The sequence below is a fragment of the Hetaerina americana genome, unplaced genomic scaffold, assembly GCF_022747635.1.
Source record: "Hetaerina americana unplaced genomic scaffold, ioHetAmer1.1.p SCAF_14, whole genome shotgun sequence".
NCBI classification, from domain to species: domain Eukaryota; kingdom Metazoa; phylum Arthropoda; class Insecta; order Odonata; family Calopterygidae; genus Hetaerina; species Hetaerina americana.
In genome coordinates, this window is record NW_027286514.1 from 11,954,764 (window position 1) to 11,968,109 (window position 13,346).

At 33.8% G+C, this 13,346-nt stretch overlaps 1 protein-coding gene across 4 annotated transcripts in view; it reads right to left on the minus strand.

The window, feature by feature from the left end:
* The window catches only part of LOC139686335 (phospholipid-transporting ATPase ABCA1-like), a 116,535-nt gene that overhangs the window by 24,535 nt on the left and 78,654 nt on the right, over positions 1-13,346 (minus strand). For all 4 annotated transcript variants that reach the window (XM_071583506.1, XM_071583507.1, XM_071583508.1 and 1 more), the window contains 5 exons: positions 8,165-8,439; positions 4,443-4,678; positions 4,206-4,353; positions 2,611-2,699; positions 1,119-1,281 (listed from right to left, as the gene is read on the minus strand). In XM_071583506.1, the coding sequence (XP_071439607.1) occupies positions 1,119-1,281; positions 2,611-2,699; positions 4,206-4,353; positions 4,443-4,678; positions 8,165-8,439 (911 nt within the window). The remainder of the gene's footprint in view (positions 1-1,118; positions 1,282-2,610; positions 2,700-4,205; positions 4,354-4,442; positions 4,679-8,164; positions 8,440-13,346) is intronic.

Consider the following 13,346-nt stretch of genomic DNA (forward strand, 5'->3'; position numbering starts at 1 on the left):
GTTCCTTTGCGCTAATTTTTTCATCAATACAATGGTATCACATGTTCCCCCCCCTTTCCAAACCCAGAGGAATCTTGGCATACTTAGTTAATTGCACTACTCTGTAACTTCCTATTGATGATTCTTAGAACTACTTTTGTATCCTATCTCTGCTGCATGTGAAATCAAACTTAATATCCTTTAATCCACGCATAATACCAATTTTCTCTTTTTTGGTATGGGCATCAAACTCGATCTAAGGAAATCCTCTGGACAAACTCTTTCTCCATGAACACTGCATGCGAGCTCTAAGAACCATCCCTAAGACCACCTCCTTATGATAGGGGAGGTTTGTGAACTCTTCTGACCCAGAGAGCTACACTGGCAGGACTTACGCTCCTAGTAGGGCCACCAATACCAGGCAAGTCAAAGGGTAGGAAAGAGACTAAAGAGTGGTCACTGGTCATCCAGGATGAAACTGAGCATAAATCTGGTAGCCTAGTCTAGTAAACACAACTACACTCAATAGTATCAAAAGTTTAAGCCAGATGAGAAAAATTATATTAATGACCATAGCAATTGAAAGGGCAAACGATTTGGAAAAGTGAAGACAACAGGTGATATAGAATGTCAAGAGGTTAAGGGAGAGAAATTGTGGTGAGCATCACAGTGATTAACAATGGAGGAAAGCTCCATAATTAAGTATCTATGTATATTTTTATACTAAAAAAATTGAATAAAAAATACTGATGGAATTTACATTCAGTAAAATCACTTTATAATAATTATCTTTTCTTAAAGATGTAGTCAAACTGCATCTAAATCTTTAGATATAGAATGCAGGTCACGGATTAGGGTGATGTGAAGGTAATACTGTAAACAAAGATAATGATTTATTGACTATACTTGGCGAGCTAAAACATTTGCACTAAGTTCACTTCATCTAATTTCAGAATACTTATTCTAATACAACTCAGTAATGCTAGAATTGAAAAGTGAGAATACTGGTACAAAATTAGAATGAGAGTATTGGTCCAATGGCATCATTACCCCACGAAGTATTCGATCCCCAAATTTTAACTTCTTAATTCTCATCATATGAATATAAAAGCATTAAAAAAATTCATGCATAGACATACCTTTATGTTATTGTAAACATCTGAATTTCTAAGGAGATCTCTGGTATCATTTATAAGCTCGGTAAACTGTGTGATGTTGTTGAAATAATTTGAGAATAGCGTTCCCAGGTGTCCCGTGCTAAGTGTGAGGTTGTTTTTTACCCCAAATGTGAAGCCACCATATCTAAAAAGAAACAAATCAATGACAGAGGGCTTCATGGGTGCAGCAAAAGGGAGACAAATAATAAAATAACAGTATATTTTTATGCATAATTATTTGTGAATGAGGTGGCATGGTGGAATGCTGGGAAGAGTGTTTGGCTATAGACTGACACGATCCTTGGTTAAAAGCCCTTCTTCCAGCTAAATCCTTGCTGTGAGATGGTTATGAGGACTTTTGAAAGAAACTGTTCACCTAATTATGTCCATTTTACATGGAATAGAGCTTATTACTTGGTAAGCTCTACCCTTTTCTATCCCAACCAACTTCAGGCTGAGGACTTTAATCAGAAAGCAAGTAAATTATTAGAGAATTATTTCAGAACCTTCTACAAAGTGATCCCTTGTATGACAGTCCAATCATAGCAGTGAATGCCAGTAATTTATCAATGTCAAACCACTGCTCATTAAAGAGTATAACATATATGAAATGAAGCATAGAATCTTCTTTGAAAGTAATTTACATTGCTGAATTTTAAAGATTTCCAAGACAAAGATATTACACCAACTTATATTGTGAAGTTTAAATCAAATAATAATGCCAACTTATTCAATTTCAGCAAATCATTTAAAACATGTACATTTATTGGAAAAAATACTGATTTACAACTCCCGAGTAAATAAAGGCAAAATTTATGGAGACCTTTCATTAGTTGGAACTAATATTGTTAAATGTAAAATTTCTACATCTTGTTTTCCCCATAGTATAACCTCCAACAAATGGTTCTTAATAAAAAGCAACTATTGAAATCAAATAAATATCAGTATGGTCATTATATGCTGTGATGCATAAACTTTGAAAATAGACTTGCAGATGACGAAGATTATTTTCCTACAGTGCAATCAGGATGAAAGCACTTTCATTTCAAATAACAAGTATCTAGTGAAGTTTATACATACATATATAAAATATAATAAAAATTGAGCGTGTATTGACAGTATGAACTTGTTATGTAGAAGTAAATCTAAATGTAACCAGCATAATAAAAAGTAAGTGCATAGATACAATGGAGTAACATTTGTTTTAAAAAGTGCCTGATCAAAGTACCATGAAATATAGGGATGATTAATCATTTAACATTATACAACGATGAACTTTGCTAGGCTTTATTGATTGGGTATCCACCGTTACAAAAGACAATTATCCTGATACTAAAGCCAATCAAAATGATTCAAAAGACTTCATCTCAATTCTATTTAGAGTATTTCAAACAAACACCAAATACTGATTACATTATATTGGTACACAAAATAAATATGCGCAACAAGAAAATTCACAGCAAAGTAAGCTTACCTCATTTTAAAGTAGTCTTTACTTGTCTTCACTAGCCAGTCTGATATATTTCTTCCAGTCATATTCAGCATGTAATCCCCAGTGCAAGCCTTTTGAAAAAAACTATAATTATTCCAAAATACAGAAGAAATACATGCACCCTGTATTTTTAGATGATTTGATTTAAACAGGAAATAAATACCTCATGTTTGCATATGAAATGGCACTGTATTAAGTAGGCCACTGACATTTGAAAACCTCATATTAAACATTCTTAAATTATACCTTGTACGAGTAATATTTTGTTTTACATACAGGTATACCCGTACGAGTAGTATGTACGAGTAATATTTTACATACTGTATATACCACAAAACTTTATCAATTGGCAATCTTTTTCATAAAACAATCACAGTTATGTGACTCACAGACTACTTGGCTAACACTTAATTGAATACACAAATATTATCAATTCTGCTGTTATATATCTATAAAATAGGATCGCGGTAGTCCAGGGCTACAGCGTTGGACTACTGACCAGAGGCCCCAGGTTCAATTCCCAGGCAAGCCTCTCTGGGCACCCTCAGCTATACTCATGCTATGCAATTTTTTGGGTACCAGATCTTCCTGGGAAACCATAACCGGCACAGGGAAAGGAACTACCTTCCCTACCCTGAAGGGTGAATTTCAAATGCTGTCGGACTTGGTACTGGGTAAACTCTTACCATCACCTAACAAACCGACTTTCGAACTGATTAGAGTGTTTATGGTTTTACATCTATAAAATTTATACTTATTCTCTATTAATTTGAAATTAGTATACAAATATTGATAAAAATGAGTGATGATTTATTGTTCCCAAAAAGCTACAGGATGCACTGGAATTTTGGATAAAAGGTATTGAATTTTTTTAAATGAACAGGGAGAGAAAAATTGTATTTTTAAAACTGTGGCAGTCTGAGTGACCACATGTTTGCAGTCATGAGCTAAATCAAAATGCTATTCTGATGTTATTTAGGTAGAATACCACTGAAATTTATCAATTTAGAAATTTCAGAAATTTATATTGTATGTGCATGTTAAAGCCGATGTTCATGGGTTTGTACCAAACACTTATGTAACTATGAGCATCTATTCTTTTATGTATCTTAACTGAGCCTGTGTCTTTGCTCCTCATTTTGACGTGCCTTATATCATGTACATACTCCACCCACCTGGTATTTTTGTATTGTGATCTCTGGGCAAATAAAAAGTAATAATAATAATAATAATAACATATTAACAGATGACATAGTTTCAGGTGTAACATGGTGGAAATCCAGAACGATGAAAGAAGATACTTTGCTTTTCCACATAGAATTTTTTTATTATGACCTCGGTTTTGTTACAGCTTAAGATGTTCAGGTGTTAACCTGAAGATATTATGCTATCACAAAACCAAAGTTGTAATAAAAAAATTCTAATCAGAAAAGCAAAGTGTCTTCTTTCATCATAACATATAAACAGTTTTTCAACTTGAAAATACTGAACTAAACAAGAATGTGTGTGTGTGTGTATACGAAAGAAATTGGTGGTAAATAAGAACTAATGAAATAAAGATAATATTGCTAAATTACCACTGCTTGAGGTGGATGGGGGCCTCCAGCACCAACAGGACACTGCTGGCTACCGATCGCACATGAGCAATCAGGCGATGAATAATTACCAGGATGTGGACTAGGTTTGGGATCCCAATGATCTGCTTTCCCATGGCAATATGAATCTCTATTGAAAGGAAAAATGAACTTATATTGACAATACAAGGAAATATTTCGGTTGAAGATAAAATGGCATTTCATCTATATTAAGATTACCTTCTGTCATTGTCATTAACAACACACTTGGCACCCATTCCTGTGTCTCCAAGCAATCCAGCCTCCAATATCTGGGCTGTTGAGTTTGTGATGGAAGGATTATCATTTGAAAAGAATACATAATTTGGGGGGCCATAGAGCCAAGGGGAGAGTGGAAGAGGAGGCTCCTGCCTGAGCCCTGGCTGGAAGACGGTAAATACCAATGCTAGGCAAACAAAGATGGCCGGCAAGACTATCTATTTTTTGGATGAAAATAGAAAGAACAATTATGAATGCATGGATCATAAATGATTGCAATACACATATTAGAGCTCTATTAAGAAAACAATTGAGGAAATTCTAAACGTGTGTTAATTCCTGAGAATCAGCAATGAGTTTTACCCTTGTTGTTTAGTACACTGAGTACATCTGTCATTTGTGCCTTGTAAAAATGACAGATGGCATTAAGCTATTATTACATTATACCCAATTACACCAATATATTGCATTACTGCAATAAGATGCTATTTCATTGGGTAAATAATGACAACATTATCTAAATGACAATGTGGCAAGTTATAAAGATATTTCCTAATATTCATTACTTTTACATTCCCTAAGTAATCATTTGCCTTGCTCTCCATCCATTTGTTGATGATCCTGAGAACCACTTACACTGCATGGGAAATCAAACTAATTGTCCTGTACTCCTCAGATGATGTCGCCTTTACCTTTTTCGGAATAGGAACTAACACTGATCTCACTAAGTCTTCCGGCCAGATTCCTACCTCATAGATGCTACAAATCAGTCCATATAGTCTCTTCCTACCACATTTTCCTAAATATTTTAGAAGTTCCGCAGGAATGTTGTCTACCCCCACGGCCTTATTTGATTTCATCTCTCTTAATAACCTTGCTATCTCATTGTCAAGTATGTCTGGACCTAAGCTATCTTCCTCTACATCATGTTCTCTTTCTATGTCTAACCTTGCTGACCTAAGTTCTTTGCCATACAGTTTTTCTGTAATTTCATCCTCTCTCTCTTCGATCTTGTCCGTTTTGACTATTATTTTACCTGACTTAACTCCAACTGTTAGCACAGATCTTCCCTTCTTACTTCCCAATAGTGATTTAACCTTGCTGTATAGCGCCCCAATTTGACCCTTCTTCTCCAAACTTTCCATATCCTTGCACTGAATCTTCCACCATGCTTCTTTCTCTTTATTTTTTCCCCATCTCAATCCATTATTTAACTCTTTGTACTTCCTTTCGCCTAACTCTGTGCTTACATTCTTCTATTTTCTCCTCTCGTCCATCTTTGTAACCAACCCATCTGTGAGCCATGGTTTCCTTGTCCTTTTCCCATTAACGGTTCCTATGGTTTTTTTGTGGCTTTCAATATCCCTTTTTTGATATATTCCCATTTTTCCCCGATAGTACTCAGCTGTTTACTGTCATCTATGATTTTCTCTGCAGTCTGCTGATACTCCTTCCTTATCAATCCATTTGATGCTTCTATATTCCATTTCCAAACCCTCTGCCCCTGCCTTATCTTTTTGAAATGGATGCTACCCTTCATAACAAACAAATTGTGGTCAGAGTCTGTATCTGCTCCTGGGAAGCTGTGGAAATTGATCACACTGTTCCTGAATCTGTGCCTAACCATAATATAATCTAACTGATACCTTTCTGAGTCACCTGGCATTTTCCATGTATACCTACGCCTTTTTTGGTGTCTAAACCAAGTGTTGGTGATGACTAACCCCTGTCTCCTGCAGAACTCAACTGCTTTCTCCCCACGGTCATTCCTCGTACCTAAACCACAGTCCCCCACCTCATCACCATCTCTTCCTTTGCCCATCGTCGCATTCCAATCCCCCATCACTATCAAATGTTTCCCTGCAGGAACACATGCGATTATGTCCTCTAACTGACTTCATTTCTTATATTGCTATGAAGTCAAAATCCTATTGACAGTATGAATTGAAATACTATTTACAGGAAGATATCTGACAAAAAATAAATTCAAGGGGCAAATTTCCCCATAGAATAATCAAGTAAACATTTCTAAATTGCATGGCATCAAGGTAGTTGTACCATCGAAGTATGATTTGCATGCAAATTTGTTGGCAGAATTATATAGAACAGCAGAATTCAGAAGCACTCTGCCACTGGATATTTCTCTATCACACCCCATATAGAATAGGCCCCTCAAAATGAATTGGCATGTCATGCACATGTGTATCCTGAGAAATTTTACTCAAATTACTCAATTAGGAAACGATTTAAGATCCAAGTGGTTTGAACATTTTGCAAGACCTTAATGTCCAAATCTAAAAGAATCTAACAGGCAATAATTGGGAGTGTGATCAAGCTGCATAACTAATGGAAAATATTGCCTTTTGGTCAATAAAAGAGAAGGAAATCTACCAAGAAAGTTTATCATAATTTTTCTACATGCGTACATGTATCATTCAATGCCTGTCATCTACAGTAAAACTTGAGTGCATACATATTTTCCAATTTATGAACTTTTGCATTTGCAAAATAAGTTGCAATTTAAATTATTATCTTCTTTCCCTTTCCATCACAGCTTGAATTTGGTGTTGCCACAATTAAACATGTTGATTTATAATGAAAAGAGCTATCTTTTTGAGCACATAAATTTTTCCTTACACATTGAATCACTGTAAATTGGCTTGTTGGTATGTTCTATGAACCATTGCTCTGCAATTATTTGTGCATTAGGCAAGTAGCACAATTTTGGGGGTGCTGCCCCCAGACCAGTAACCTCTCACACTCCAGAGCATGTTGTAGTCACATCAATCATATGACTTTCATGCCAACATTAGTATGTTACATCTGATATCCTCCCTAATAGCTTTCAAAGACTGATTATTTTTATTTTGCCTTGAGTTCCAATCATAAGGAATTAGTGCATGAAACATGACAAGATAATAGGCAACAGAATGAAATTTAATGCCATTAAGGGTAATCTTTTGATCCAATGCAGCTTACAATATTTACTAGTCTATGTGAAATCCAGACAAGTAAATAATGCATTTCTGTTTACTATAAATTTTCTACCGATCCCTTGCCAGTCATTCGAGTACCCCTATGTACAATTTAATGTCATAGCTTGCCTTCTTTCCCAATCAGGTTTTAGACTGGACAAAATTGGAGCCTTGTGGAGTATTAGACTTTATCACCTATCCAGTTATTTTCAAATAATTAGTTGCATGGAAATCACATTCAAGCCTGAAACTGGAGAATTTTGAAACCGTGAGTAACTGCATTCTCATAATTGTCTGGACTAATTCTGGCCATTAGCAAGAATATTAGCTGTAGTACAAAAATTATAAGTTTTCATGCTAACCAGCAGTGAGTATGATTGCTGGGACTAACACCCACAACTGACCTGTAATAATTATTTGAGTATTTCATGTCACATCATCTCACACATATACATAATAAAATACCTAGTAGGCTAAGGAAACTCAATTATAGTAATTATTATTGAAGAAGATATGAGTTATAGTATCAATATTCCCATTCACAAAAGGCAACTTTTCATTTAAGATAAAACTCATAATTTTCAAACAATTCAAAACTTAAAGCTTTATAGGTTGCAAGGCATTGAGATAAAGAACTGCAGTTAATCAGTGTATATTCCAACCTTGTTGGCCCATAAACACTTTTTATCAATAACATAATGGCCTGCAACAGATGAAATAGCAACAAACCTCAAAGAAGAGTGCTTTTGGATTCCTTTTGGTGCGATGGAAGCGTTTGGCAAGCAAAGCAGTGAACTGCTGACAGAGTAAACGGTTGGGACTCAGTGTGTCATATTCTTCTGTTGTTGAAGCTTTTTTAGGGTTTCCTAGACTAGATGATGCAACTATGCTTGGTACTTTGGTGCCTTCCAAATGAAGACTTAATCTTCCTTCGTGCTCACTTTTTTCTCCTTCCAAGGCCAATGAGTTCACCACACCATTTTCAGCAGTTGGTATATCCTGGTCTGCAAAGTAGTTGCGGTGATGTTACTTTTTATGGCATTTGGAATCAATTCAATGCAATATATGTACAAGCCAAGTATCAAAGCATCAGTGTCATGGAAATTTCACCTTAATATCCAAACCATGTGCATGCAGAGTCTGATTTAGAGTTTAAGTCGTGAGTATCCATTTGTGCAAGTGCCTTTAGCTTACCTAAAATTTACATGAGAATTGAACATTCCTTTTACAGTGTTTTCTAACATATAAAACTTTCAGAGGAGAACAATTTTTCAATGTTCCAATAAGAAGAGCCTATCTTGAACTTGAGGATTGTCATTCAAATCAAATTCATTCATTCATTGAAGTAGAATCATCTATACTTTTCCACAGATTTTGGGTTTGGAAAAACTGTGGTCAAGTATGAAAGCTTTTTATTTCAGTGAGCACTCACTACTTCCAATTGCATACCCCAAGCATTGAGCAACACTTTAAAATGATTTTCTTCTCAAATATGGAATACCTGCAAGTCACATTTTTATAAACAACTTCTACCAATTTATATCAAGCATTAGTATTTTATAATAAGTAAAAACTTGAAAATATTTATTTTTTGTCTTGGAGACACTGATGCAATGATTAATTAATTTTACCAGATTTTTAAAAATATTTTGAATGTTTATATTACCATTAGAATCAAAGTAGGTAATTTTTAATAAGCCTGAGCATGCACTTTTTACAACTTAATAGTTTCAGAGTTTAAAGTTTAGAGTAGGACCTCAAACAATAAAATTAACAGCTTTTAAATGACACTGTTAAGTGCATTAAGAAGATTATTTATTAACTCCTTTTAATTATACCCATTTTTAAATATGTTCATGTATTTACCACATTCAATTAATCTTAGCAGAAAACAGTCATGCAAAACATTTTTATAATGATTTAATCATAGCAGAAGTAATTAAATTAACTGCTCATTAAATAAAATTAATATTTTTCCCAAATGATAATTAAATGTATGTTATTTCACAAAAAATTCTACGACTAAAAAAGCAGCTCTTCTGTAAACCTACTCAGAGAAGAATCTAATGAGCATTGCCAGTGCCCTAATTGAACATTTAAAAATACCTCAATTATTTATGAAATATGACCCATGAGTTTTCACCAATTTTTGGTTAGTTACTGCAGGAAATTAGTACGAGTTACCTTGGGAGATGACCCATAGCTGAGATAATGTGTTACTAGGAATAATTAGGATTTTCAGGGATTAGGGGATGAGTAAAGAGAAACCCAGTGTCGGTATAAATTTACTATTAACAAAACATACCAAGGGGTGCACTATTCCATATCCCATCACTATTGAAGATCAAAGTCTGGTGGGATTTACTCCACGTTGGTTCATATTTCTGGGACAATAGTTTTGCCAGCATTGCAGTCAGTGCCCAGAAATATGGGCCAGATATGTGGAGTAAAATCTTGAAGACTTAGATCTTCAATAATTGCACACTGTGCGAGCCTTCACAAGGAATCTCATCCCTATAGTATGAAATTATTTATAGAATTGGCCAGAGTAATTTAAGTTTAATATGAATTACATAAAGTTAGATATATGAAGAGAGGTTTGTCTTGGGAAATGCCAAAGAATATCCAATGGTCAAATGCATTTCATAAAGCAACTTTAAGGAAGCAAATAGAGTTATTCACAATCATGAATTATATATGTTGATGAAAAAAATTGATTATTGTAGGTTAATTAAATATTAATGTACATTTCCACAGTCATTTAAGTTACGAATTGCAACAGAAATATGAATCTCAAGTGACCCAAAGTGCATCATATGGGTATGTACACTAATAATGAATAGCTATCATAAATGAAATAAAACAGTCAATTATAGGCATATATCCCTGGCAAAAGCAAAAAAAATATCTTTAATTCTGACTGAGTTAGTCTGAAAAAGTTCTGTAATGTTAGTGCTATTTTTCATGAAATGCTAGACATCAAGAAGAATTAGTTTAGTCTCTGTATGATGAATAATGCTTTTTAGATAATCTATGCTATGTGACAGATGATTGCATCATAAGTGTTTGCTATGGCTCCATCAGGTTTTTAAAATAAATTATGCTTTGAAGATTAATGTATTCTGATGAATACCATACAATTTCATTCAAATTAACAAAATAATGAAAAAGAAGTACATATAGTTGTTGTCCATTGTTAGAGAAATATAAAAACACCAAAAGGCATGAAAAATGGCCAACTGATTTTTTATAGGGTATTATTTTATTCAAACTTATACTATTTAGTGAAAACCCTTTTCTTACCAACAAATAGTTCTTATAATTCATCCAAAATGATGTTTGTTGAACTTATTTGCAGAAAACACTTCATAATTTCAATGATGAAATAATGGAAAAGGTAAAATGAATTCACACAATGTAATACGTGATTAATAATAACTAATTGAACTTGTCTGAAATCCATACAAATACCACATAGTAAGAAATCAATAAATATACAATTGATTTCCAAAACCATTTTAGATAAATACTTTCACCCCTATAATCAATCAGAGTCCTTACTTAGCATCAACATTCTATTAGGCTACCAGGAATTTTTAATTCTACAACTATTTCCACACAATCCCCTTAATTTGGAGGCTCACAAGACCTTGAAATTGAGATAATTTTAAATGGCTTACAACTGAATATTTTAATCATTACTTAACATTATTTCAGCTGGTTGCTGGCAAAAGACATATGCATATCTAATATACATATAATTAATGTGCATACTAACATAGTTCACATAATTTACACTACTTTTTAAATACACCACTACCTTTTTAATTGCCATGCAGAATTTCTTTAGAATACACAATGATAATTATCAGAAAAGTTAGGTACAATGTTACCCATCTAACAAAATTATGAAACACTTGGGATGAGATATGTAAGATGAGAGTAAAATACTATGTACACTAAGTAATATTTATGATATTTTTACTATAATACAGTAACCATAGAACATGCATACATGTTACTCTTTTAACTAACTGAATTTGAGAATGGAAATTGCCTGCATTATTAGTAGTAATTATGTGGATGTCATTTAGGAATCAAGTACTTATAATATTAATCCTGTGGACAACTTTTTATTTATGTTTATCACAGGGGTTGCCAGATATTCTTCATTTTGTTACCTTGTTTATGGGACTCGGGAGCTGCCCTATACACGTGTATAAATGTTGGAATTGTAATATGAGGAAAAGTTTAATTTTTATTTTACCATAGGATATTCAATGAACTCACTCTTCAAAGAAAATGCTGATAACCACTGCCGGGTTTTGTTATGAATTTGAAGAGATGCAGTTGAATATTCACCTTATATAACTTCTGGGGGCCAAAAACACAGGTTTTATGAAAATAAAATCATGAAAATAATAATATTTTAACTGTGAAAAATGAGTCATTTCCAGGACATATCTTGATAAGAATTGATTGCCTATAAAAATTATCTTTGCTAAAGAAAGGCAATTAATGATTTCCTACATCATAGAGAGACAAGTAATGCATATATGCAGGATATTATTACAAATTATATAATACTGCTAGCCTTTTCTGATTTCTCTCTCTGAATGTCACTTGCTCTCTTACAATTTCATTCTTTCATAACACACCATTATCACCCCTGCAATTTTGAATACCTTCATTAATATTACAAAAAAGGTGTAACTGTTAAATGTGAGCCCTTTTGCAAAAAGGTAAGTCATATTATTTACCAGCTTTAATCTCGCTTATTATGAAAAATGACTTTTCATCTGTAAGAAATCCCAGTGCCTGTACTTTCTCCTTTATCCTTGACTTTGTTGGCTCCCAACCCACTCCAGTATGGTGTCTTACATGAAAAGCACCTAAGCACGACACCATTTTCAGAATAACCTCAGAGTTACAGTGAAAAAACAGTGAAACTCCTACAGTGAAAAAAATCGTGCATATTTTCATTATCCATTGCAATGGGCATGATTCAGAAAAAGTTTATTTTCTACAAGAAAGAAATTAAATATACTGTCAAAGGTCTGATGGCTGATTTGCTACGTCAGGCTAGAGCTTATCGCATATTAAACACTGTAGCATTCAATTAAAATAAACACCCTATGATGATTAGTCACTTTTCTATGGTGCCCATGGTTCAGAAAGGTCTGCCATACAGAATATCAGAATTTCTAGCCATCAGATTAACATATTAAAACATGCTCTATCGAGGACATAAGTCTTCAGGAAATTCAGCAACTCCCTGGACCCTCTATCTTGGAGGATGAAACTTGTAACTTAAAATTGAGCTATGCTTCAATCTAATTACATCTACACCAAAAAACAGAGTTAAAACTCATTGCATTGCATTGCATTAATATTAACTGTCTGAAATACCCATTTTTAATACAGGATACGACAAATGGCAATAATTAAGCCCTGATGATGTTTACACAGCTACAACTTCTTTGAAAGCCAATAATGACAGATAGATAGATAGAAAGAGGTCTTTATTTGGGCGAAATTGAGACCTAATGGTCCCTTATAATGATCATGAAGTGAAATAATATTATTCATTTTTCATCATCCAGTGATAAAAAGTTATATTATTATTTGTATTACTACTTCCTACTTGGCATATATAGGCATAGCAGCTTTATCACAGTTTATTGCCTACTTAGTTCTACAATTTACTCTATCCATTCATGCTTACTATATTCCATCTTTTTAAACATATCTCATTTAACCCATGGATTCATTATCCATCAACATTACATCTCTACCCATTTCCTCCTGTTTGTTCAAAATTCAAGCTGTGATTTGCGAATTTTAACATTCCCTTCTACTCCATAATATTCTACCACGCTCAAATTTTTCTATTTACCCATTACCAAGGCCT